The 26624-nt window shown below is 39.8% G+C and overlaps 1 protein-coding gene across 9 annotated transcripts in view; it reads right to left on the reverse strand.

The window, feature by feature from the left end:
• CACNA1D (calcium voltage-gated channel subunit alpha1 D) overlaps positions 1-26624 on the reverse strand; it is a 324438-nt gene that overhangs the window by 28766 nt on the left and 269048 nt on the right. For all 9 annotated transcript variants that reach the window (XM_078853625.1, XM_078853622.1, XM_078853624.1 and 6 more), the window contains 3 exons: positions 26029-26131; positions 25042-25143; positions 19335-19465 (listed from right to left, as the gene is read on the reverse strand). In XM_078853625.1, coding sequence (XP_078709751.1) covers positions 19335-19465; positions 25042-25143; positions 26029-26131 — 336 coding nt within the window. The remainder of the gene's footprint in view (positions 1-19334; positions 19466-25041; positions 25144-26028; positions 26132-26624) is intronic.

Here is a 26624-nt window from a genome sequence, read left to right on the forward strand (position 1 = left end):
TCAGCAGTGTGAACACTACCTCCCCAGGATTGGTGTTTGTTAGTTACATGTTGCATAGCAGCTGGGGCACCCACACTTTGCATTTGAAGGTGAGTTTTTTGTTTTTAAGCACTTGACAATATAATTGAGGAATAAAAAAGGAAAGGAATAGACCTGGAGAAAAGAGGATATTCCCCACCAGTTAGAAAAACTTTTCAGATAGCAGGTTAGTACTTGTTCTCAGCCTTGAGAATTTAGTATTGTTCCTCTAACTAGAAAGGACACAAGGATGTAACAATTGTGTTGTATTTAGGGAAGCAAGATTAATAAATCCTAACTTGTTCTTTAATTCAGAAGATATTAAAACTATCATATAAACTAGGTTCAAGGTTCTTCAAACGATGGAATCAGCCTTAGCTGTGAAGCTGGTATTCACATATTGTGATTATTTTGTATTAAAACCCACAAAAAACATTCTTTAAGGATAAGAAAAAGCATAGGTGGTTGTTCTTCTCCACCTCCTACCCCCAATAACTTAGAATAGATGATAGATACTCTCTTTCTGTTTCTTGAGATCAATGAATGACTGGGCTCAATGCCAGTCAGATTCTTAATACTTCTTTGTCCTAGTGAAAGGCATACAGTTAATTTTCTACCAGTAATGTACTGGTCTTTGTAATCTTCCTTGCTTAAAATTATGACAACAGCAAATGCAGTTTCATAGATATGGACTCAAATGGAGATTTAGATTCCAAATTCAGATTCCAGTTTAGAGATTTCCTAATCTGTCTAGTTTTAAAATCAGATTCACAGCTCTTTATAAATGGGGATTAGATGACAGAGGTCTCTATAATCTTATTCGACTGCTTCAAGTTGTCACTTGAAGTTCAGGAGCTAACACCACACAGCCCTACAGTTGTAGGTTCTCCTGGAGCAATCCCAAGCCTTTTCTGTGGTTTATGTGTTTTCTCTTATTCCAGTTATTAAACATGAGAAGATTTATGCCATGATCTGGTTTAATGGAATATTTCTCTCTGTAACTATACTGTCAAGTGTATAGACTTGACTGGACTAAGTGAGCTATTAGGTCTGCTTCAGTAAATCTTGTTTAAAAATCTGATCAGCTGGCACACTGACAGCCCTCCCCATTCAAAATACCGAAGTCTGAGAGACAAGTTTGATGCTCATGAACCAACCCCTTCCATTTTCATCTACTGAGCAATATATAGTCAGAGGCATTGGGGAACATGCTAAAATAAATAAAAGTTCCATTAGTCTTTGGATAACACATCTACCACCAGAGCAGTCTGATGTCTTTCTCAGAGAAAGAACAAAAAAAAGTCTTTGCTTTATTCTCTGACGTGAAAAGAATATCTGAGCTTTCCTACAGTGCTTAATGGCCATTCAAAAATGACATTCTTTATAGATCTTCATCTAACCAAACAGTTTAACTTCTTGAGGAACACTTCTCTGCACTTGTTCAAGTAGGACACATGGTTAAATGACTAACACATGCACTGATATAAAATCTAACAGGAGGGCCCTGAGCTCAGGAAATTGCATCCTGTTTTTCATTAATTTCCCTTGAACTGAATAGCAGTCACCTGGGGGCATATGAAGGGAACAGCTGATGCTGCAGAAAGGAGCCTTAGTTGGAAAATTCCCCCCCCCCACCCCCGGAGTATACCAAGCTTAACTGCCTCTTACTTTTAAAAAGGGGAACAGAGATCCAGAGAGAGGAGGGAGGCAAGGAAGAGGGGCAGTCATGGAAAAATATTTTAACTTTCCTGCAAATTAAGTGGGATAATGAGACTCTTCAGTTCCTAGCTGCTACTTTGTCCGAACTATTAAATGCTGGAAGATAGCTTGTCACTTAGAACAGATAACCACTAAGAAATGGAAGCTTGCCATATATGATAAAGAAGCTGCAGTAGACATGACTGGCCTTATGATTTGTCAGAGTGCTAGACTGCAGAAAAAGGGAAAATCAGGGCATGATTTGCCTTCCCTTCCGCTCAAGTTGTTGGATATCAGTTTTAGGGTCTGCTGGTGTGTTGTTTCCTCCCCCTTGTGCTAGAGAGGGCAGATATAGCCAGCCAGGAAGGTGTGGTGTTTGTATGGAGTTATGGGACTCCTAAAAAAGCAGGTCCTCAACCATTAACACCCACAATTGCCTCAATAGACAATTACAGATGTCAGGGGTAGGATAAGAGTATTTATTGCACATATTTCTTCTGCACAGATTGGAGGTGATGGTGCTGTCACCTGGATGTTAGCTGAGGATTTTGCAACTAGACTATTAGTCCTCAATAGAGTGACATTTGAAAATGTATGGAAGTTCTTCTCAGTGATTGTCTTTGTCATGATTGTCAGGTGGGGGGAGGACTGTCTAGTGGTTACATGGGTCAGGACTAGGAATCAGGAGACCCGATTTCTATTTCCAAGCTCTGACACTGACCTACTGAATGATTCTGGGCAAGTCACTTAAGCTCTGCTGCACTATTTACCTGCCTCACAGAGACTTCATTAATTGTAAAGCACTGTGAAAATCCTCAGCTGAAAGGTGCTCTGTTAGCAAAATTAAACAAATAAAAGTTAAATAAAATAGCTAATAAGAGCTCAGTATTTAGTAACTGACAGGTTTCAGAGTAACAGCCGTGTTAGTCTGTATTCGCAAAAAGAAAAGGAGTACTTGTGGCACCTTGGTTAGTCTCTAAGGTGCCACAAGTACTCCTTTTCTTCTTTCTTCTTATTTAGTAACTGTTTGCCTCTTAGGTGAAACAAAACTGCTGGGCCTTTATGCCCTGCCATACTCTTCAGTCCCAGCGCTATTCTCAAATAGCTCTAGGTAAACAATGTGCTGGAGTGATAGCCAGAGCTGATTCTTAGAGATACTTCTATTCTCCTGATTATCTGCCTCTTTAAAAACAAAAATCCTTTAGTATGTAACAGTGTAACTCACTGGAGAAACAAAGAACCATGTGTTTTCTATTCTGTTTTATATACTGACGGCCTGGCCAGCCTTCTGCCGCTCACAGGTGCTTCTACTCTCCTTTAATCACATACTCAAACATTTAACACTGAGCAATAAGAGCTTCCCTCCTTAAACCCACAGAACAAACTTCCCTGAGAACTTTTTAACCCACTGTGGATCAGGGTCTTTATTGCTCTTTTAACCTTAATTGTCTTTAAATAGGCTCAGAACTCATCCCTCCTCCTAGACTCTATATAGTACTTTTCAGTTGGTTCTGCAGAACTAAAAAAGGAGTTCTCTTTCCTTGAAATGGACTTCCTTTCTGCCCCATGGCGTGTTCATTTTTCACTTGGCTCTACTAATAAAATACCATATCTTTTCCTAACCATTGTGGATCCTCCCATATATGTTTTAACTGCCGGCTAAAAATTAGGAGGTACAGTGGGGAAGAGAAAAAAAATTACTGAGATTGTCTGTTTAATTCCACTGATTTAAATGTAGTTACTTCTGAATTATACTCCTGAAGTCAGATTTGGGCTACAGAAATTGTTTCCTTATCTAGGGACATAGAAACACACATAAAAACTAATGAGGCAATAGCCATGAAGAAAAATTTTTACCTAAATATTTCTCCCTGCAGAAGTACAAGAAAGACCTTCACATATAGCATTATTGTTGTTCCCAACAGAGGTGATTTTAACTACACTTCTCTCTCATGGCTCATTATGCAACATTCCTTACGTTCAGATGTTTCTTTTTGGTTTGGTCCCCACCATTTTTTGTTTGTTTTATACCTTAACCAGTATATAAAAAGGAAAATAGATGGATCCAGTATAATCATGATAGAACAGACACTATCATCTTTCCTAGCTGGGATGTAGGGCTTGTTGACACAAACAGGACCCCTTAGTAAAGAATTCCTGATAGAGGCTATGTCTTGTTCTCCACTGCCTATAAAATTATTTTAAAACAATTGTGTTTAATCAAATATCATGTGGGAGTGAAAGAGGATCTGATAGCAGGCACATACATACACAGTGCACCCCACAATACTGCTGGATCAAGCATGCTCATGTTGTATGCTAAACATTTGGAAGACACTCCCTCACCCACATAATAAGTTTTCAGTTTCACAGAATTATATGCAGAGACCCCACTCTAGATCTAGCAGAGCGGGAGCTAACTTCCTCCTCAACTCTGGAGCAGCCCATACAGATAGAAAAGATAAGACTAAGATTAGGTTCCTCATTGAAGCAATCAGTGCTCACTGAAGTTAGCAAATACCTTGGAAAAGGCAGACTGACGGTCACACTAAGTTAACAAAAGATCTATTTCCCAAAAAGCCAGTTTGGGTTTTGTTTGTTCTAGGTTCTAGTTAATCTGTTGATAGAAGTTGTTACATTAAGACTCTTGATGACAGACACCTAGCAATGTAACATTCTGCAGAAAATTGTTTTGCTCTTGGTTCCAAGTTCCCTGTGCATCTACCTGTTTGCAGCTGTTTATAATTTTACTTATTTAAGAGAAGTTGTTTGAAATTGTAGGGTAGGGCTCTCATTTAAGTAATGAAAGTCTCTACCAACTTAAACAAAGAACAGTAAAAGAACATAGGCAGGGGGTACTAGCTCTTCCCAGGTTGCAGAAAGTTCCCAACTCCAAAAAAGTTTTTGAAAGCTTCAAAATAATTCAATTAAAATGTTTAAGAATGAATGCAAATCCTATCCCCAAGTAACAAACTCAGATAATTAAAGCAAAACAAGTTTTCTCTCACAAAACAGCAAAGTAATCTCATTGTTCAGTCTAAGACTAAGAGAAGCTGCTAGTGAAACCCAGGTGCTTTTATATCCAGAAACACTCCCATAATCCCCCTCTTTAAAGGGACTACCATTAATTTCCAATGAAAATTAAATCCCAGAGAAAAACATCTTCTCTTCCCCACTGAGGAATGCACAATCTCCCTTTTAAACATGCTTGCCTTGTTACAAGAATCACAAAACATTTATATTCTGTCCTTCCAATTCTGTAGTTTACATAAGCTTATGTGAGATAAGAAAAGTACAGATCTCAGACAAGAGACAGAGTCTAAAGAAGAATATAAGTTGTCCTAGTGAGCAAGCTGCACATAGATTCATAGATACTAAGGTCAGAAGGGACCATTATGATCATCTAGTCCGACCTCCTGCACAACACAGGCCACAGAATCTCACCCACCCACTCCTGCAAAAAACCTCTCACCTATGTCTGAGCTATTGAAGTCTTCAAATCGTGGTTTAAAGACTTCAAGGAGCAGAGAATCCTCCAGCAAGTGACCCGTGCCCCATGCTACAGAGGAAGGCGAAAAACCTCCAGGGCCTCTTCTAATCTGCCCTGGAGGAAAATTCCTTCCCAACCCCAAATATGGCGATCCATTAAACCCTGAGCATATGGGCAAGATTCACCAGCCAGATATTACAGAAAATTCTTTCCTGGGTAACTCAGATCCCACCCCATCTACCATCCCATCACAGGCCATTAGGCCTATTTACCATGAATATTTAAAGATCAATCATTTCCCAGATTTTAAACATTTTTCAAAAATGCAAAGGTGCTTTGGTCTTTAGACTCAACTAGTTACTATACTTGGGACTGTTGGTGGCACAGGTGGGCACAGTGGTGACTTAGTGGTGACAGTCTTATACAGTTGCTAGCAGAAAACCCTAGGTATAAAGGCAAAATGGTCCTCGATGGTGGTGGAGATGGGGGTACTGTCTGAAGCCCTCATCCAGCAAGAAACATAATCCAGCAGTAGATGGGCATGGTATGACAAAAGAAGAAACTGGAGGCCCAGAATTGGCTCTTCAGTGGCATCTGAAAGAACTGGGGTCCCTGTACCCAGAGAGGGCCAGAAGTATCATCCTTTCCAACCAGAGGCACTTGTGCCAAAGGCCATGGCCAGCAGTGGTGCCACTGTGATTCTGGTGGAAGAGGAGATACTGGGAAGCTGGTGCAGGCAGGGCTCCAAAAGGTGTGGATGCCAGAGGGAAGCAGTACCCCCCTATCCTGAAGTGGTCATCCTACACCCTGAAGAACAGCAGACCCAACTGATTGCAGCTTCACCTGTTCATGGAAAGGTGTACTGGTGAAAGTGTGTAGACACCCTGCAAAGAACTGGGGGTATCTCATATTAATGATTCAGCAGGTTATTTTGTTTATTTCAGTGTTCTAATGGTATTTATTTTAGAAGTACTTTATTCAGTTCTGTGATGGTGAGGGAAGAGATCTTTGCGAGTTTTATACACACGTAGTTCTACTTCTATCACATGAGGAACTATGTGCATGAACCACTCATGAGCTGCCTGGATTTCATCATGAGTGAGCAACTGTGTGGACTTGATGGGAGGAAGAGGAGGAAGATGGACCAAGGTGGGATGACCCCAGCAAGGATACATTTCCTGTGAGATTTAGTGGGGCTGACCCTGTGAGGATTCATATCTGGTCTGGACTGAGTATATCTGTTCCTCATAGAGATCAATATCCAGTAAGACCGACCCCAGTAGGGATGCTTATTACCCAATATCAAGCCAAAACGTCTGGCCATATGGTCCCCACCCTGGATACTGCTTGGGAGTCACCTGTATGTTCTTACATTACCACTGCTGGCCGAACCAAGACCACAGACTTTACAATCCAACCTGCCCCTGGTGAAGGGGCCCTGCAGAGATACAGACAATATCTTCTATTGGAACTTTTACAGGACCCTGTTCACTAGTTTCCACTCCTCCACTTTTGGGACAAGGACTTATGCAGGATGATTTATCTGATGGACATTCTTATTTACTAGTATCATTGCCATACACTTGCCCTGTCCGGCCTCAAACTGGAGCTCTCCAGTTGTACATGTGGCTCCCACTAATAAACAAGGATTAGGTACTGCTCCCTGCAAGTTAAAGACCGGACTGCCCTTTCATGATCATGTCACTGTAGGTGGCCTAACTTCCCTTTTCTATTTATCCTGACATTGTCTGGTTCCCCTCAGTCTGCATGGGGAAATAGTACTGCTCCTCCTCTAGGTTTATCAACAGCATGCATCTTGATGCAATCATTGTTTGATTATTGGGAAGTTAATGGAAATGGTGTTCAAAGATATATCAGAAATCAAATAACTTTTTGTCTTTAAGGGTATGTTGGGGGTGGGGCGTGGCTGGCTTGGCAAGAGTTTAAACATCTAGTCTTGAGGATCCCCTGTTTTTATCTACAGGGTGTTTGGCATTCTTTTTGGTTCAGAACAGTGTGGCCATTTCTGTCATGGTTCCATGCCTCATAATGCCATTTAATAATGTTTCTAGGGAAAAAGGTGAGTCGTTTGTCTGATTGCAACACCGGATATATATATATATATATATATATATATATATATACATATATATATATAGAGAGAGAGAGAGAGAGAAGGAGATATTAATGGAAACAACAGTATATTATTCTCTATCAAGAAATCAAATTCAAAATGTAAAGAGGCTTTCCAATAAAGAATTGCAGGACAATATTAAGGTGGAATTTAAAGATTGGTGGGCTGTTAAGAAAATCTGGAGTACGAGAGCTCTCTTTAGCTAGAACGATTACCTATTGAAAAGGTTAAAAAGAAACAGTCTAAAAATATTCAGTTAGGCAGAATTTCTGCTTCACTTAAGAAGAAAATCAATGGCAGATTGTTCAAGTAAATCCTGTCAGCCTATACCTGTAACTTGGGTGAAATCAAATGGCTCAGATGTAGGCCTTATTGCTTAAGACTCATGAGTTACTCATAGTGTTAAAGATTATAATTAAGGGACAAATAATAGGCCTAATTATAAAGCCAACTGAGAACCCTAAGCTTGCCAGAAAGCTCTGTAACTAACATCTGTGGCAACCCATTATCTGCTGACTTGTAGCTAGGCTATTTCCTCCACTCCCTCTAGAGCCTGACTGTGATCCCTACTCTGGCTATTGTGCCCCCTCATTTGTTTATGAGTCTCTGTTGCCTCTTCTGACCCCCTTTCTTTTGGAAAGCCTTCAGGATTTAGAGAGGGAATTGAGGATGGATGGTGTTCTGGCTACAAGTGGCCAGTTACAGATGATTTTATTAATTTATTTTTAATATTTTAGTTGACTTGGAACCATCAATTTATGCAATAGCTTTCCATGTCACCGTGACCTTATCTTTCCTACCCTTGTCCACCCCACTTCCTTCCTTTTGTTTGTCATCCTCACTTGCTGTGTCTGGCTTCAAAGTAGAATGTATACCTTCGAGAGCAGGGATCTATGTGCTTGAACAGCACCTCGCACAATGGGATCCTGACACTACAAATTAATAACAATAACAATACAATCTATGATTCAATGGGGATATAGCTGGATGAATCTGCACCTTATTTTAACTCTGGATTGGAAGGCCCATCCTCATTTGGATGCAATAAATCACCTTTCTTTTGTTTTCAGAGGTTATCATCTAGAGGTTAGGAAGCAGATACGGTGCGTTTGAAATGGGGATAGCAAAATGTGGGCAGGATACAGCACTGAACATGACATGCTTCACTTATGCAATCTTCACATCCAGGCTAAGGCAACTCATCCTTCACTTAACGATCTAGCCTAGTGAAAAGCTTCTCTCCAGCAGGCAGAAATCAGGGTGAAAAGGAGCACTTGGCTAGTGCTAGAATTATCATTCTGCATCAAGTAGGCAGCTCCCTCAAAAAACCTCAAGATGTGACATACTTTTCATCAGCAATGATTCTGCAAGTCACTGTGGCCTGTATGTCCAATGGTTGAGTAGCTCTGCTGTATTTATGGGGATGTCTCTTTGGATTCCAACAATTCACCACATCATGCTTCTTCAGCTGTTAGCAGGGAAGACCATTCTGAACCTGTAGTTCTTTCGGGGTGTGAAGTGCCACGTACAATCAACAAGGGCTGGAGGCTATAGAAGCCAGTGTCAGCTTCCTATTCAGTATTTGTTTTTTTTAAAGGAACTCCTACACAACTAAATTCAGATAGGATAGCATGCAAGGCAATGGACAAAACCCACCATTTGCAGTATGGACTGCACTAACTCCAGTGTTCAGTGCCATGAACTCTGGGGAGGGAGATGAACTGACCAGTTACTCAATTATCCCTTCTCTCTCAACTTGTGCTGCATATGATGGCTTACAACTGCACATTCAAAGTGCAGATATCTCAAAGTGAGATATCCTGCCCTAGCAGAATTTCTTCCCACACAGCAGACCCCTGACTAGATTCTCGTGTAGGTACAATATTCACTGGTCTGACATTTGTTCTATGTTGAAGTGAACTGTCTTGCCCTCAGAACCTCCCAAGGCAAAATGCACTAGTTGGAATTTGTCTGAGGCAAACTTTATGGAGAAAAACATCTGACTGGACACTTGATAGCTGAGCTTCTATTAGTTCCAGGAAGCCCTCACCATTCACAAACAAGAACAGCTGTAACTCAAACATCACCATTTTAATCGGCTTGGAATCGGGCCGGAGAGATGAGAGTTCTTAGGATGGAATTTAGTCACTCACTGTTCTTCCAGAGAAGTGGCTGAGTTGTCGGCTTAATCCCTGACCCTTTCTGACTGTTCTTAGATGGAGTGGTTCTGGTACTGTTATTTATTTTGCCTTCCAAACTACAACGGCCCATGCAATGACTGTATCAACTGGGTTGAAGGGTTCCTCTATGTAAAGGCAGGGGCAATTATTATTATTACCCATATTTATAAGGTTACAGTGCTGTGTGCCTCTGTGTACATTTTACACAGAAGGAAGCTCTCTGAGGTACATATGTTTATTTCGCAACTCTATCAGGTAAAACCATTCCTGGTTCCTGTATTTCTATGTTGGAAGAATATATCTTTGTTGATGAACAAGGCAAACGTTTCTATGTTATAAAATGCAGTATTAGTATTATAAGATGCTTTTGCACATCTATAGAGAAAACACACGATAAGGTGCCCACTGCAACTTTTATGTTAGGGGTCTCTGTCTGGCTAGCTGGAAGAAAAGGGCCACTGCCTTTAAGGGCTCCCTTACAGCAGTTGGGTAGAAGGGGGAAAGTTTACAGAAATGGACAGGAAGGGCTGGAAGCAGTTGGGGCCAGGTCAGGACAAGGTCACTGCACTGCTCTTCTTGCTGATCGGAAGAGTGTAGGGGGTGGTGGTAATACCCTTGTAGCCCCCAAAAGGCCCTCTTTACAAGGTTTGGCTTGGCAGCACCAATTCATGAACTTGGGGAGCTGGGAAGGAATTTTTCCCTCACCACCAGATTGGAGGGCAGAGGCAGGGTGGATTGTTTTCTTTCTTTTGCCTTTCCCAGAGCTGGTTGGGGACCCTGCGTGGTGAAATGGGGGTTTAGGTTATAATGTTGCAACTTAATATGTAAAAGGATGTTCAGTGCAGTACTCAGTATGGAAGGTATACAGTTATTGGATAAAATGCATTAGAAAAGGATTTCAAGGAAAGCATCCCTTTAAGGGAGTTGAGCAAGGGGGTTTCAGGCTCCTACATCTGGAACAGCAGAGAGCCGATTCTCCTCCTTTCTGCACTGTACAATTTATTGCTGGGCACTCCCAGATTTTTAAGTGGCCTCATTAAACCACGTCCATTGCCTCCTGTCTTTCTTCCAGTATGGGCAGACAAAAATATGTTCAGCTAATCCCCCCACAAATTTTAATTTGTAGCCAGGTATTTTTGGAATGAGGCAAGTTGTGCAAACTACATTCTCATCCAGATGTGCAGAGAATTCAAGTATATAGGATACTTGGTATGTCTTTTTAATTTTGATTAATAAAGTCCTCAGAAAAACATTTACTTCCAAGTAGTTGTTATACCAGACTAAGCGAAAATCAAAGATGGATGGTAAAATAAGCCATCATGGGCAGCAATACAATATGTGATAAGGCAGGTCTTCTTTGTTTATGGTTTCACTCTCCTATAACCTGTTCAAGATTACAGGTTTCAGAGTGGTAGCCGTGTTAGTCTGTATCAGCAAAAAACAAAACAAAACAAAATAAAAAAAAAACGAGGCATACTTGTGGCACCTTAGAGACTAACAGATTTATTTGGGCTTATGCTTATACCCAAATAAATTTGTTAGTCTCTAAGGTGCCACAAGAACTCCTCATTTTTTTTTGTTTTGTTTTGTTTTTTTCTGTTCAAGGTTAGTTTATGTAAGCGTTTCTCAAACATTGGTCTGCAGACCACTGCTGTTTTGCAGAGCACACATGGGTGGGTGATGCTACGTACCAGGTGTAGCCCCATCAAGGACACTGTTAGAATATCTAGAGGCAGTTCTAAATGGAATTTAAAAACTCCAAACGAAAACAAAAAAATCCTGGAAGGCCACTTCTACGCACGTTGCCCAGCTGTTTCATGTTCCTTCATCAGTTCTTCTTCTGGTGTAAATTAAACTAATCAAATTTGTGGATGACACCAAAACTGTAGCGGTTGCTACCACCTTGCAAGATATAACGCAACTGCATGGTGAGCTGGAGACATTAGAATAGTGGGCCCTGACAATATACAGGGGACTTTATACTAATAAAAGTAAACCCCATGCCCAGGAAGAGAATATGAGCAGCACAGATACAACACTGAGGAATATTAACAAATAAACTTCACTCACTGTATTAAGATGAGTTTATTTCCATGCTGGCTCCTTAGCACTCACCTAATATTCTTTTCAATTAATACTATATTTGCTGCAGGGAAGATGTGGAATCAGTGTGGGAAGAAGAGTTAGCCCATGAGAGGATCTGCTGCTTAAGAAGTGGTGCATTATGTGAAAAAGTAGAGAACTATTGGTTTTCTTAAAATAAACGTGTATTTATGCTGTGATGTTATCCATTCAGCCACCTCCTATAATCACTATATAATGAAAAACATGCCAAAGATTTCATAAAGTATAAATGAAATGCAACTACATATTGATGAGATGATCAGTAACAAATAACTTATTAAAGGCATCCCAAAGCATATGGAAACAGCAAATTTAATCAGATTTTGAGAGATTTACATTTTATCTAGGGAGATAATTCTTTAATTTGTCATTTGCTCCTAATCAGAATGCCTTATCTTAATTTTTTTATTAGCTATATAACTGATTTTTCTAGTTGTATTAGCATAATTAAGGCTCTAGTATGATTTAAAATGGAATCATGTGACTATTTCCAGATATCATTACTCAATTGGTAGTATTTTAAATTTCATCAAATGATTTAAATTTTAGGTAGAGACTGATGACACACGTAAAAAGTTTCCTCTATCACAGAATAATATGCAAAAAGATATGTGTAATATAATGATAAAAACAAATAGTATATTATGTTGCATGGTGGGTTTTTTTTTCACAAAAAGGATCTCCAAATTCTTATAAAACTTTAAATATTCAACACTCACTTCATCCACAACAGAAATGCATTAATTTCTTGAATAGAATGTGACAATTCTTTAATAGCACACAATAGTTAAGGAAAGGAACTTTGGGGAACTGCAGGGAAATTTGATAAGCCGGCAGAATATAATTACTCAAACTGGAATTCAGCCAGGATACCTTTTGTTTGGGTCACCTATAAAAAAGCCAATATGCTCTTGGGGGTTAGGGCCTTGGTTTTACTTCTCATCCAAAAGATGGGGGGACCAACAGCAAAACTGCCTCTTCTACAATGCTGAGAAGAGTGCTACTTATTATCTCACCAACATTTGAGTTTCCCAATAAGGAAAAAACAGCTCAAGATAGCATGGATTTATCAAGCAAGTTGCAAAATGGCTTCCTGAGTTGACTTTCATTTAGCTTAAAGAGTATTATGTGTAGTATGGAGGCTGTTAAATATTGCCCAAAGAGCCCTAATATGTGGCCTATGACTAAGCTCCTGGGTTTAAACAGAACTGTGACTTATCATATTTATTTGTAATGTAACTGTAATTGGAGGGCAGTCAAAAACCTAATAAGCCATAGGTTGTCATATTTCTAGTAAATTTTTAAAAAAGCTGATTTTATTCATCTTTCAAGGCAGACACAAGTACAACAATATATTAGGGTTGTGTGGGATTTATTTAAAAAACAGCGTGCAAATGATATGTACATCAGGTGCATCTTTCAGGCTCCAAGTGAGTATACAGTTGGAGGGGACTAAAAAGTGTCTTAAACTTTTGGCCTTTCTGAAGAGTGATTGAAAAGGCTGCAAGAGCCTTAAAAGTAGTGGCCACAGAGTTGTCTTGGTCTGGCCACCCTGGTCTCGGTGGCAGGAATTCGTGGGTACTTGAGGATATTTCTCATTCAGAAAGGTGGGAGAGGCCAACTAGTTTAGTGCTTTTATGCTGGAGGAGGAGAAGAGTGCTTTCCAAGCATTACTGTCACTCCTACTATGAGAGCTTTAATGTGTGTGCGTCTGCATGAGGGTGGGAGGTGGAGCAACTCCCTGGATTTCTCTAGGCTAAATTCAGGAGAGGGTGGTGTGAGGTACACAATGGGTGTAATGAGTCATAAAATGGATGTCATAGCAAAATAGAGATGTTTGCATCAATTTGGCATTAAATAGATGTGTAAAATGAGGTTAATTTACATTTGAAAGAGTGTAAAAAGGGTTGTAGCAGAAAAGCAACAGAAGGGGGTAAGGTAAGTTAATGCTTTCCAATGGGAGAAGAGTTTTAAGACCAGATCTGACACACAAATTTCACTGACTTAATTGATGATTTTCTCCTAGAGATAACTGGACGTCATCAACTCTGTCCTTGTTTATTTTCTCTGTCAGCTGCCTTTGAACAGGTTCACCATAATATTTTGTTGGTTGCCTGCAGCCCTACTGGTGATAGATGGTTTTGCTCTTGGGTTAACACTTGACATTTGAAATAAAAAAGTTGCATTTTGCATGTTTTTAGCAGGAGTTACTACAGTACTTCAGCATGTGTGATTTCAAAAATGCAATGTGAACATTTTGCTTTCCTTTTGCTAGTCGTACTAAAAAGGCTATGGCATTCTTTGTGAAAATATGTACAACTCAGGCCTGGTCTACACTTGGGGGTGGGGCGGTGAGCTAAGTCGGTCTAAGTTACGCAACTTCAGCTACGAAAATAGCGTAGCTGAAGTCGACGTACTTAGAACTACTTACCACGGTGTCTTCACTGTGGTAGGTCTACTGCTGCGGTGCCCCTGTCGACGTCGCCTACGCTTCTCTCTCCAGCGTCAATGGGTGAGCGCTTGGTGGTTGATTTATTGGGTCTTCACTAGACGCGATAAATTGAGTCCCGCTGGATCGATCACTCCGGAAGTAAGTGTAGACATGCCCTAACAGCCCTACTGGTGATTACCAGCAACTAGTAAGCCAAATTCTACCCGCAGACCTTGCTACCCTACTGGCGTCAATAAGTTGGATTGGGTGTAATGAAGTGCAGAATTTGGCTAATATTTTGCCTTTTAGGCACATACTGCACTGAGCGAAGAACAGAGGCCAGTCCTTCCTGGAAGTTCAAGGAATGCCAAGAGAGTATTCCCCACTCAACAGCTCACTGAGGTCAATGTAATGACCAGCACTGACTATAGTGGAAGTTCAGTCATGCCCACGAAGTTGCTCTATGGAAAGACCAGCACCAATGGCAGCACTGAGCACACAGATTGCCATAAAGAACGGCCCCTGTGTAGGTGTGCAACAGGAGGGGGAAGCTCCTTGCATCCTCTCTCCCTGGTGCACCCATGCAGAGGCCAGGCACAGTCTCCCACAAAGTCATGTCTTTTCAAAAAATGCAGGAGATGACCAACATACCTCCCCTGAGTATCTGTACATGTAAATTAACCAGAGTTCTAAAATGAAGGGTTACATTACATGAACAATAGGATGCAGTTGTAGGAAAGCCTTGATCAAAATAAGGGAGTACTTCAAAGGCTTTCTTACACTCTGTTCCATCGCAACTTTAGTGAGCAACCTCATCTCTCAAAGTTACTTCAGTGACTAGAGCAGTGCTTAATTTGTGCCAGGGCTGTCCCAGCTCCTCTGGGCTTGGCAGTGTATAGCCCCGGCCCCTCTAGATTTGGCAGTTCATAGCCCCAGCACCTATGGGCTTGATAGTTCATAGCCCTGGCACTTCTGGGTTTGCTGCATTAGTTATGAAAGTATCTAATTGCTTGAGCCCCGGCACCTCTTTCACTACAAATTCAGCACTGGACTGGCGGTGGTATTCTTCACTTCCTGTCATAGAATCATAGAATATCCGGGTTGGAAGGGACCTCAGGAGGTCATCTAGTCCAACCCCCTGCTCAAAGCAGGACCAATCCCCAATTTTTGCCCCAGATCCCAAATGGCCCCCTCAACGATTGAACTCACAACCCTGGCTTTAGCAGACCAATGCTCAAACCACTGAGCTATCCCTCCCCCCCTTGCAAGCCATTCTGTATTACCTTATGGCACTGCTAACCACTTGCCATCTTTCAGCACAGGGGTGATTGCATTGCAGTAGTAGGTAAAGGAATATATGTACCTTTCGTATGGTTTAGAAAAATACATAAATCATCTGGCAATCCATTCGGCTGCAAGTGATTCTCCATATGTAAGACTATTATCATTATTACATAAAGCACATATACAGTTTATCATGGAAGTGTGGTATACGTTGCAAAAACAGTGCCACCAAGGGCACTAGAGTCGAGTCAAAGTGATATTGTATGCTGGCTACTTTCATTATTTTAATCTATTTACTGGGGAAACTTGCAAAAATTCTTTTATAAGATGTGAGGCTTGTGGGAAAAAATAAAAACACCTCTTTGTGTAATAATTATAGTTTCTCAGGTATAACTCACAGGCCTAGAATTATAAACCCTACACACACACCATTCAACTAAATCTCTTTAGATAGTTTAAACACAAGTTTGATGGCAGTGGTGTGTCCCTAAATTATGCAGTCTAAGAGACACTGATATGCATGCTTAATAATATTTAAGCTTCCATTTTGGGAGAGGTGATCTGAGGTGGGCCTGGGGAAGCAGATAGAATTTGGAGGCAGGCAGAGGGGAAACATGGGGCAGGGAGAGACAGATAGAAGTGGCCCCTACCATCCAGCAGCACCAGTTGCCTCATCACAGAATGGTCAAAAATGTTCCAAAAAATCATGCCGTGCCCCAAATCCCACAATTATTTGCAGGTATATGAGGGGAGAAGCATCAGCTATTGTGTGCTGAGACCCACTGGTATGAAGGCAACAGAAAGAGTAATTCTGTCCTATCTATTTCCTCATTTTTTAATCCCCACATTTGAGCAATTTGCTGCAAGTAAAGTAACAATAAACAGAAAAGTCCATTCCTACTTGGAAACAGTGTTTTTTCTACTAATTATTTGATCTCTTATTAAATTAGAATGGAGAATTTTGATCATGGGCAGTGGGTGAAGCTTCCCCTTGGTGACGCTAGCTCCCTGTCCGCCTCTTCCGCCCACATCCACCCCCACTCAGCCCCAGACCCTGCACCCTTCTCACTCAGCTCCCCCTGCTGCTGCTCGCCACATTCCTCCTCTCCTCCCGCTCTTCCCCCGCAAGGTCCCCACCGCCTGTCACTTGCTGTGTCCCTTCACTCCTCCCCCCCACTCCTCTGCGAGGCCCTCACCACCCACAGGGACCAGGCAAGCAGCGGGCAGGGGGTGAAGGAGAGGAGGGATGCAGTGAGCAGCAGGGACCTCCGGAGACGGGGCAGTGGAGTGGAGAAGAGGAGGAACTGGAAGGGACAGGAAGAGGCAGAGGGCAGGCGTGGCCACCACAACCCAGGTATTCGGAAGCAGGTTGGCAGCAGCTGTGCCAGGGGAGACTTGGCCTATTATACGCGCCACCTGTGAATTTGGTACTGTGGCTTGAAAACTCACTCAGTGCTTTATGCTATCAGCTATCACATGTCCAAACACACAGCAGGGGGAACACCATCCTGTCATCCTGAAATACCCTCTCATAGTCAAAGTAAGCAGGCATAATAGAGGGACTACCTAGAGCTGACGCATGCATGTGGGTGGAACATGTGCACACCCAATCCAGGTAGTAAACCCAGAGCCCTGCAAGTATTTGCCATTTTAATGGTGCGGTAGCTCTCACTCTGGAGGGCTGATAGATATTTTAGGATCAGGAGGAAATAAACATTTTTTTTGTAAGGTGAGCTAATTTCTGAGCCTGTAGGTATTAAGATTTCCACTTTAAAAGATTTCCAGTAGTCAGACCAGTAACAGGGTCCCCAGTAGTAAGTAAGGGCCATAAGAAATAAGCCATGCTACCCGAGGGCATGTCTACACTTGGAGCTGTGGATGTGATTCCCAGCTCAAGGAGACACACTTACACTAACTCTCATAAACCTTCCATGCTAAAACCAGAATTTAGCCGTGGTACTGCAAGCCCTGAGTACCTGCACAGGATGTCAGACAGGCATGTACTCAGGATGGTTAACCTCTCCTGCAGCTCACGTTTCTGCAGTTACAGCCTATTTTTAGTGTACTAGCTTGATGAGAGGTAAGGGGATTATGGAGCTGGAAGTCGCACCCACAGCTCAAACGTGGACAGACTGACATGTTCAAGTCCATTTGATTTAGAGAAAGATTTTGTAAACTGAAAATGTAAAATTTACATGTATAATTTTGTCACTGCAACAGTGAAGTAGAGGAATTTTGCTAGTGTCAGGATGTCCAAGCTGACAAGCAGGGCAGGAGATGTGTTATTTACAGAATTTCGATAACTGTACAGTACTGAGCAGTTCCATGAAATCTGAATGCTGTATGTCTCTCTCCACAGTGGTTTGCCAGATAAAAGAAAGGAAAAAACAGAGGGGTATGTTGCAACCATGAGAGAAGAATAATTTTGAATCTATTATTCCATTCTACTTTTCTTACTGATCATAATACACTGTGGTTAGCTAATACACTGTGGTTGGCTAATATTGACATAGTTAGATTTAGACAGTGGGTAGGACTGCCCACGGTTGGGGAGATGGTCCTGCTCCCTTGCTGTCTTTCATCTTGTTTAAGCCCCTCTCCTTTGTGCTGGGAGACGTTCTGATAAGACTTACAACCACACAATCTCACTGAAGTTAGGGGGGCTGCAGATGGCATAAAATTGCTCAGAGTTAGGCCCACCATCTCCCAGGTTTCTCCTCCTCCACTCACCTTCCTATTTGATCTCTCCCAGGCCTCTCTGATACCTTTCATTTTTCTCCCAACCCGAACTCCACTGTTTTTGTTTTTATCTCTTCTCAATCTCCCAGTATTTCATCTCTCCTCTGATATGCAAATACAAGATCTTGCTGCCCTGACATGTCCTATTTTCATATGTCAACTTCCCAGGTGCTATAGTGAATGTCGGTCTGTGCTGCCCCTCCTACCTGTATGTCAACTTGGAAATCAGCATCTAGTTCTCAAGAAAACAATATGTGACCCATATTAAAATACTCCCTGGTGGAAACTGTTATCAACTGCTTCTCAGGCTAGTGTACTAAAATTCAAGATCAAAATAAGAAGTTATTACTCTTATTAAACCTGTTTAAACTATATGGAGATTTACCTAGCATTAATTGAATGTCAGAAAAGTCCTGATCCAACATAAACTGGGAAAAGTGTAACAACAGGGGGTCTTACAAGGGTAGCCTTTTGTTTCAAAGCCCAGTTCACTAATCTAGAAGGCATCTTCCTAGGGCAGAAGTTTACAAACTATAATCTGTGGACCAGTAGTCCATAGACCACTTGCTGGTGGTTTGTGGAGAGCTGGCTGATCAAATGGAACTGTCTCTCCTTGTTTTCGCTTGCTAAATTGTATTAAAAGACAGACAAAAGTACTTTGCAAATATTTATTTTCCATATACACAATTGCCAAAGTGACGTTATATAATTGTAAACAGGAGAGGAGATGGTATATGTGATTATCTGTGGGAAAGGAATTGGACAAGTCATGGGAGAGAAGGTTGTTCCTTAAGATAATCTGTCCATTAAGAGATGGTGCATACTATGAAAATATTTAAGAGTTCCTGCCCTAGGACATTACAGAAACACAAGCAAAAAAACCAGTAGCTTAAAAGAAAGTGGCATGAAGAAGAGAAGGAAAATGACAGCTCAGAAGTGACACTTCATTTCAGCTGACTTATTATCAGCTTTGTCTCATATTTCTGTAATGAACCTATTAAACTTAAGCAGTTTTTATATAACTGCTTGCTACTGTTTTAGTAGCACACCAAGAAAGACATTTTGCACTTACCTTGTTATAGATAGAAAACCTACTTCTTATGTTTTGATGAACGAAGGACCCAAAGTGTCAATTAAATAAAATCCTTGAGGTACTACCCAATCATCAACAGTCATCTACCTGCTATTTCAAATAAGCTTACAAAATGGTTAGTTAAAATGTAAAAACAAATTCACCTGTAGAGCGATTGTGGTGTTCTTCGCTGGATGTTTCCCCACCAGTCCTTGTTCTTTGCGTTTCTTGAATTTCCTAAAGTAGTCCTGTATCAGGAAGGTGGCATAGAACTTCCCCACGGTTACCTCATCATCTAAATGAACAGACCAGACAGATCTCTCCCAAGTCAGCACATTTCACCAATAGCCTAAACACTCAGATCTGATTCAGGAAAACAAATGTGATGGGTGCAACAAGCACTATGCTTTCCCCTTTTCATAAGATAACCTAAACCTAGCATAAAGCAATATTTTAGCAGACAGTCTAGCTCAATATTAGAATTAAGTGAAGTAGTCCTTAATGTAGAAGAAAACAGAATATTTTACTAAGTTCTAGCAGGTAACTTTTTAATTAAATCATAAACACGTTAGTATCTGCACAGGAGTTGAATTACTGGCTTTGATTACTTTGAACAAATTTATTAAAATCAGAGCTACAGAAACTGAATATGCTCAGAAGATTGACTATATAAAAATGAAATGTCCTGTTTTTAATTTATTCTTGCTCAGTTACTTCCTACCAAACCAAATTTGCACAGTTAACATATCAAAATACAATTTTTGAACTGCACCATCAAAGTGGTCTCAAATCTATTTAACTGTCTTTGTAGTTCCTGTACTAATGCTCCATCAGCATAGTATCTGAGCACCTTTCAGGCAGCGTTATATCTGCTTATTATTGCCAACCAGCAACAAAAATTCTGAAATGAGAATTTAGGGACAAATCCCACAGCTCTCATAAATTCAAAATTAATAAATTAATTAATTGTTTGAGTAAGAATTGTTTGAGTAAGAATTTGCTCATTGGCTAGCATATGACAATAGTAGTATGTATGAGGCAGAACATAATGTTTCCTATAGCAGCATATTGACTCTGAAATGCTAATAAAAGTAAAGGTATGTTTTGCCAGTTAATTATCTAGCTATAATTCAGAAGATACTGTCATTTGGTGAGCAGAATAAAAATGAGCAATTTTTACAGAGTCGGTTTTGTGAACCATACCACACTTTTATATGGAAAGCCCAGTCTTCAAATGCAGGTGCCTTAATAAGATAGCCAGATCCCACATTCAAGTTCTCAGCTCACACTTAACTATGTATATGCTTATTTTATGAGACCAAAGGCCAGTTTGAGCACCTAAATATGGACTTTTGATGTCCTAGTAAGGAATACATATTAGAGAGCTATGGACATCTTATTGCTTAAAAATATCCCATGTTGGGTATTCTTTACTTTCCTGGACTTACTTTTAGAGTGAAGTTTGCTGCCTTACTTGTTTGTTGCCTTCTCTCTTGATATTTTTAACATACTGATAAAGCTGTTTGCAATGCGGCTGCTAATTAACACAGTATTATACCTCAAGGGGAACTGATGTGTTTTAGAATATCTACTTTGCTGTTAGTAGGCCAAATCCTGACGGGTGCTAAGTATCTGTAACTTCTATTGACCTCATTGTGAAAGACAAGTACTTAATACCTCTCAGGATCTGGGTTAGTAGACACAACTGTGACTTCTATTGGCTGAATTTAGAAAGACTATATGAACACTAAATACTATGTCTAGACACACTGTAACATACGTTTGCTGGGAAACATATTGTGGATTGTATATTACACACATTTCAAATGCTCTTCTGTCTTTTTTTGTATCATGTCATACAGTATCACTTTGATTCAAATTGAGTCTCCCTTTGACTTTGCATTATATGTTATCTCATGTCCTGAGAGATCCAACAGGTTAACTGGATCCACTGCTACCTATAATATGGCATCTTTTAAGAATTTAAGTTTAATTAATTTACTCCTTTTAATAATGCTACTGTAAGTGCACATAATATTTCATTTTGATGGTCTGTTTCTGTAGTTAGTTTCAGTAACTACAATGTCCTTTTTAAAAAGCAGTACAGAATTAAATCCATTATGATGACATTTTTTATATTTATAGCAGCATCGTTCTCAAACTGAATTCTTTAATTATCTACTGTTCAAAATAAGCTCCTTTCAGACCAATAAATATCGGTGACAGTAAAGTCTGATGTGGGCCAAATTCACCCCAGACAGAACACCATTGAGTTCAGTGGAAATACAGTAAGGATATATTTGGAGCTGCTTTTTATTTTATGTGCCTTTAAAAGTATCAAAGGACAGTAAGGAAAAAACTATTGCTAATTTGTTTAAAGTGGCTTGGGTTGGGAGCCCAGTCTGTTCAACCGTAGCATTCAATGTAGCATCATTGGGCCTGCTCTTGCCAAGTGCTGATGCCTCCTTAAAGGTACTGAGCCTCCCAAACTCCCACTGGCTACAGCGGGAATGGAGGGGGCTCAGCGCCCCACAGGAAGAGCTCATCACTGCACAGGATCAGGTCCTAAGGCAGAATGTTTTTCCTAGACTCTCTGAAGTTAGTTAATCTCTGTGTGAACACTTCCTTTGTTGTACCTGTCATCACTCTTGGCAGCTGTTCAACTGACTCATTGTTCTGTTTTGAATGTTAGGAAGATTTCCCTGAAAGTCATCTAATCTCAACCTTTCTTCTTTAGTTTAATTAAGACCATTACTTCTTGAAATATGTCCTTGCTCCGGCTCCCAACATAAGTCTTTCCCCATCTTTAATATTATTTCCTCTCCAGTGTTTGAACAGAGCTCTTAAGGAAATAATATATGAAATGGTTTGTGAAAAGAACAAATGAGTAGAAATCAGACATTGTATCACATACACTATGGGCCACACTGACAGCATGCCTCAAGCCAGTCCATGATGCTGCACAGCCACTTTTGCACTGCAGCTTTGTGTGCCTACCAGCACTGGCATACACCCAGTAAGATCATTTTTCTGCATTTTTCTGTGCAAATTAGACAGACTGAGTTCCCAGCTGCCTAATTTGTTTATGTAAATGTTAGTGTGTGCATGCAAAAGGGATGCACACATGCTTTTGCAGGCACAGTCAGTTGTATATGGAGACCTGGGTACAGAAAATTTGAGACTAGGCCAAAGGAAGTAATTCTTGACTTTGTTTTTGAGTAACACACATGACTAGAGATGTATAGGCAGGGAAGCAGCTAAGTAGAAGTGATCACACCACAGAGAGATTTTAATTACAGCTAAAAGGAGAGCAAAAGAAATTATTTACATGGAACATATTTTTAAAGAAGGCAGAAAGTGTTAAATGAGATTGAATAGGCTTGGAGGCAAAGGATGGGGGAAATCAGAGGAAAATTCCTTTTCCAGAAAGGAGATGGACCTTAGTGGGTCTTGGGTATGTCTTCCGCCCTAGATTCTCTTACATTAAGAACATTAATTCATGCTAAACACAGCAAACATCTAATATTTTGTCTTTTGCAAGGGACTTTCTTGAGCTGAAATCAGTTGTTAATTACTAATGATTTAATGAAATCTGTTTACAGTAATTTGTAATTTAATTTGTGCTAGTAAATATTTATTTAATTTTTTTATATTGCATCTATGTATAGCTCAGAAAAAATGTAATTTGATTTCTTTCCATTCTGTCAATCAGGGAATTGACTGGTTCTGATCCTGTTGTGCAGGCATACTGCATATGTAAGTATCTGAAAAGATCTAGCCTGCATCAACACAACAAAAAAATACTGCAGAAAAAAATAATAGATTGGCCAATTTAAATACCATTGATGTAACAGATTTTGATACTGAACCGAGATACTTTGCTCATATTTGATTAAAGACTTATTCACTTACAGATTGTTACTTAAACATCAACTTTTGTATTGCTATCTCTTATTTTTCTATTGAATACTGTTTCAGTAAGAACTATTTTATGTTGTATACCAACTATTTTACATTCATACAGATATGAATGTAAAATAGCTGTATTTCTCTTTTCTCCTTTCAGTAGGCTAAGATACCATTGATTTCTGTATTTCACTTACTCATCTAAATCATACTGACTAGGCTCTGCAAGGAAACAAAACAGGACTGAAACAGAAAGATTTGATCTTGTCAAGTGACTGGAAAAAGAACTTGGCCACATGGTCTTATATTTGTACTATACTGTTGTAAATCTTTGGAGACAATCTGTTTTCTACAGTTTTAATGATGGTCCAAATTTTTTATCTTCTGTCCTACCTACACTGAAGAACTACATTTTTGAAGTAAGTATTATGGTACTAGCAATGGATTTTAGTATAACCGAAAGTTAATATACAGCTTGTAATCAGCAATGAAATGAAACCAAAGTTTAAATGGTGAACTATAGTGCAACTGTAGAAGATTAATTCTAAGAATATAATCTTTAAAGATTATCTACGAGATTAATTTATGCAGGCACAGCTAGCTATTCTGAAGCATGCATCCATATTTCAATAAAAATGTAGGGGAATAAAGAGGCAAGAGGCAACACTAATTCCATGCCACCACCCTAAAACAGAATTGCTTCAGAATATTCTGAAAGACTGATAGTTGAAAGGAACAGAGGCTGCAGAAAAAGCTCAAGCACATAGTTACAACAGTAACAAAGCAATTCATATATGCCATGCAAGCACTCAGGTGTAAGGCTAAAAAGAATAGAGTAGAACACACACAAAAAGTTGTTTTAAATGTGCAGTATCAGTTCCCCTTTTGGTAGCCAAATTGTCTACATTTTTGGCATCATCCCCACTTTTAGCTGGCAGCCACCACACCAGTAGCAAGTGGCTCCCTCCAGCGCTAAAGCTAATGCTGCTTCTTGAGTCATGCCGAAGAGCAGTGCAGCCAGCATGCTCTCTCTCCCCTAGAGACTGAGAATGTCACCTTCAGAGAGAGATCAGCCTCCACCACCATCGGGTCTGGGATCTTGAGTCTGCTTCCAAACCTGAGTCTGATCAGTCTTGAAAGTACAGTAAGCTACAAAACATACCAGATGATTACAATGGATCTGTATCTTGGATATCTGGATGTATTACTGGTATGGATGATACTGTGCAACAGATCCTGCACCTTTAAAACTTGAAAAAGCAAGTCAAAAACAGTCACCTAACCCTACAGGATATTACTATGCATGTATATATTGTAAAGAAAAGCTATATATATATATATATATATATAATATATAAATATATAACAAAAGATTTGACGTGTCATTTTACAGTACGTAATAACAAGTAACATACATGCCTTGTAGTTCTTGCCAACGTACTGAAATCAGTGGAATTGAAAAATCTATTTATTTTGACCCATATTCCAATCTCAGTTATGCTTGTGTAAATGTGGACCAACTCCACTGTCTGCAGACAGTGGAATTGCTCTGAATTTAAATGAGTGTAACAGAGTGAAGATTTGAGCCTTTTGGCTTAATAAATATAGCAAGATGTTATTTTTTAAACAGGAAATAGAAAGGTTTCAGTTTTCTCCCAGAAATATTCAAAATATAAAAGAATATAAACAAAAATATAATGTTAAGCTTAATTAGTACAAAATATATGTTCTGCTGAATGCACTGAAATCAATTTTATTTCAATTAATTAAAGATATTTTTGCAAGAAAGAAAATTAACAGAAAACCTCTCTTTTCTGTTTCCTCTTTTGATCATCCTGCCATTATATTATCTAACATAACAAAATATAATATCTGATATATTTATTTTGGCATTATAGTTTGCTGTTGGTTAATGACAAAGTTCTGATTTTGCTCATAGTTTATTGTAAAGTTTATCCCACTAACCGCCAGCTGGAGGGACAACTTGATCAAGGAGCTTCATGCTGGTTTTCTTCCAGATTTTCTTTATAACTGCTCTAAGTTCTTCATTTGCCTGTTCTAGGTTACCTGTAGAGAGACAGACAAAATGATTATGCTACACATAACTTAGAAAACAATTACATTTCAGTTAGTGCTGGAATTAATGATTCTTTAGTCTTTACATTGAATTGTTTAGTTTAAAGAAAAAAAAACAAAATGGCTCACAAGGGTGCAAAATACACTCAGATCCAGGAGAAATTAGGGAGATTGAGTTATTCATTTAAATGTATGCAAATTCTAACTAAAATACACAGTGAAAGGGACCTTCTCCAGGTTAGCATGCAGGTTGCAGCCAGAAGCATTGACTAGCTTGGGTAGTAGGATTCCCTTCTCTGAGCTCAGCATATGGATCTGCCACACAATGCTACATACAGAGGCTTATTCTAAGCAGCTTGTTATGGGCAATGGAGCATGAAGTCTTCTGGGGAATGGAGGAGCCACCAGAGGATGGAGAGCAATAAGTAATAAAATACATAGAAAAATAAAAAATTAGAAGGAAAAAGGAGACTGAGACAGTAAATGACAGAACAGAGTGAAGTTGTTTAAGGGTATAGTTATCACAAATCATTTCTTGAAACTTGTAATGTTTTCTCTTAATGCACAGTAATAAAAGTCTGCTAAACCCACTCAGATTCAGCCTCCACAGTATATGCCAGTGTCCTTATCTCACCAAATATAGGTCTGTAACGGTTTCCAAGGTCTCCCTGTACCTCAGCACTCTCATGCAATTTCTAACCGCAGAACCAGAAAAGAACACTCCAGCCATTTGGGAATATAGCCCTCAATCCAAAACCAGTATCAGGCTTGCTGGTGTCCGGCAAGAAGGAATTATGCAGAATATCACATCTCCTGAACTTTTCTTCACCACATATTTTGACACACAAAGTGTCATTTTCACAGATATTATCTTACCTTCTGTTTTGATCTTCAGCGCAGTTCTAACCAAGGCAAATAAAGTAGCATTGAACATAACTGTTCCGTCACTGTTCAGAGGCATGTTCATGGCTACTAACCTCTGTACGTGGAAAAAAGAAAACAAATGAATCTTTTTAAAAAATGAATTCTTGAGGGAATATATTTGGACAACAATGTTTAATTATCTTCATTTATCTAAAAAGCTGACATATATGAAAAGAATAACACCTGACAAGGTATGTAGAAAAAAAAATCATATCCCTTAGCTGATAAACAGGCTACAGCTCTGCAAGAGAGCATTTTTGCTTGACACCAGAAATGAACCATGGCATTCCAAAGATCCATCTCAGCTGTGTACAATTTATAGATGATATTAATAACACAATTTTTTCCAGAAGAGCTGAAAATGTTCGGTGGTTTTCATATTTTACTCACTAAGCCCCTTTGCAGACATCGGGCCAGGACCTTGGTGAAGGCTGAACTGCACACAGCAGAAAGGTTGGGCAGTGTGGTGTAAATGTAGCTTTGTGTATGCAAAAGCGTATGTTCCTGATCCTGCTGCCTCTGCAGCACCAGACCTCTGGCATTGAGCT

This window comes from Lepidochelys kempii, chromosome 7 (assembly GCF_965140285.1).
Source record: "Lepidochelys kempii isolate rLepKem1 chromosome 7, rLepKem1.hap1, whole genome shotgun sequence".
Classification (NCBI taxonomy): Eukaryota; Metazoa; Chordata; order Testudines; family Cheloniidae; genus Lepidochelys; species Lepidochelys kempii.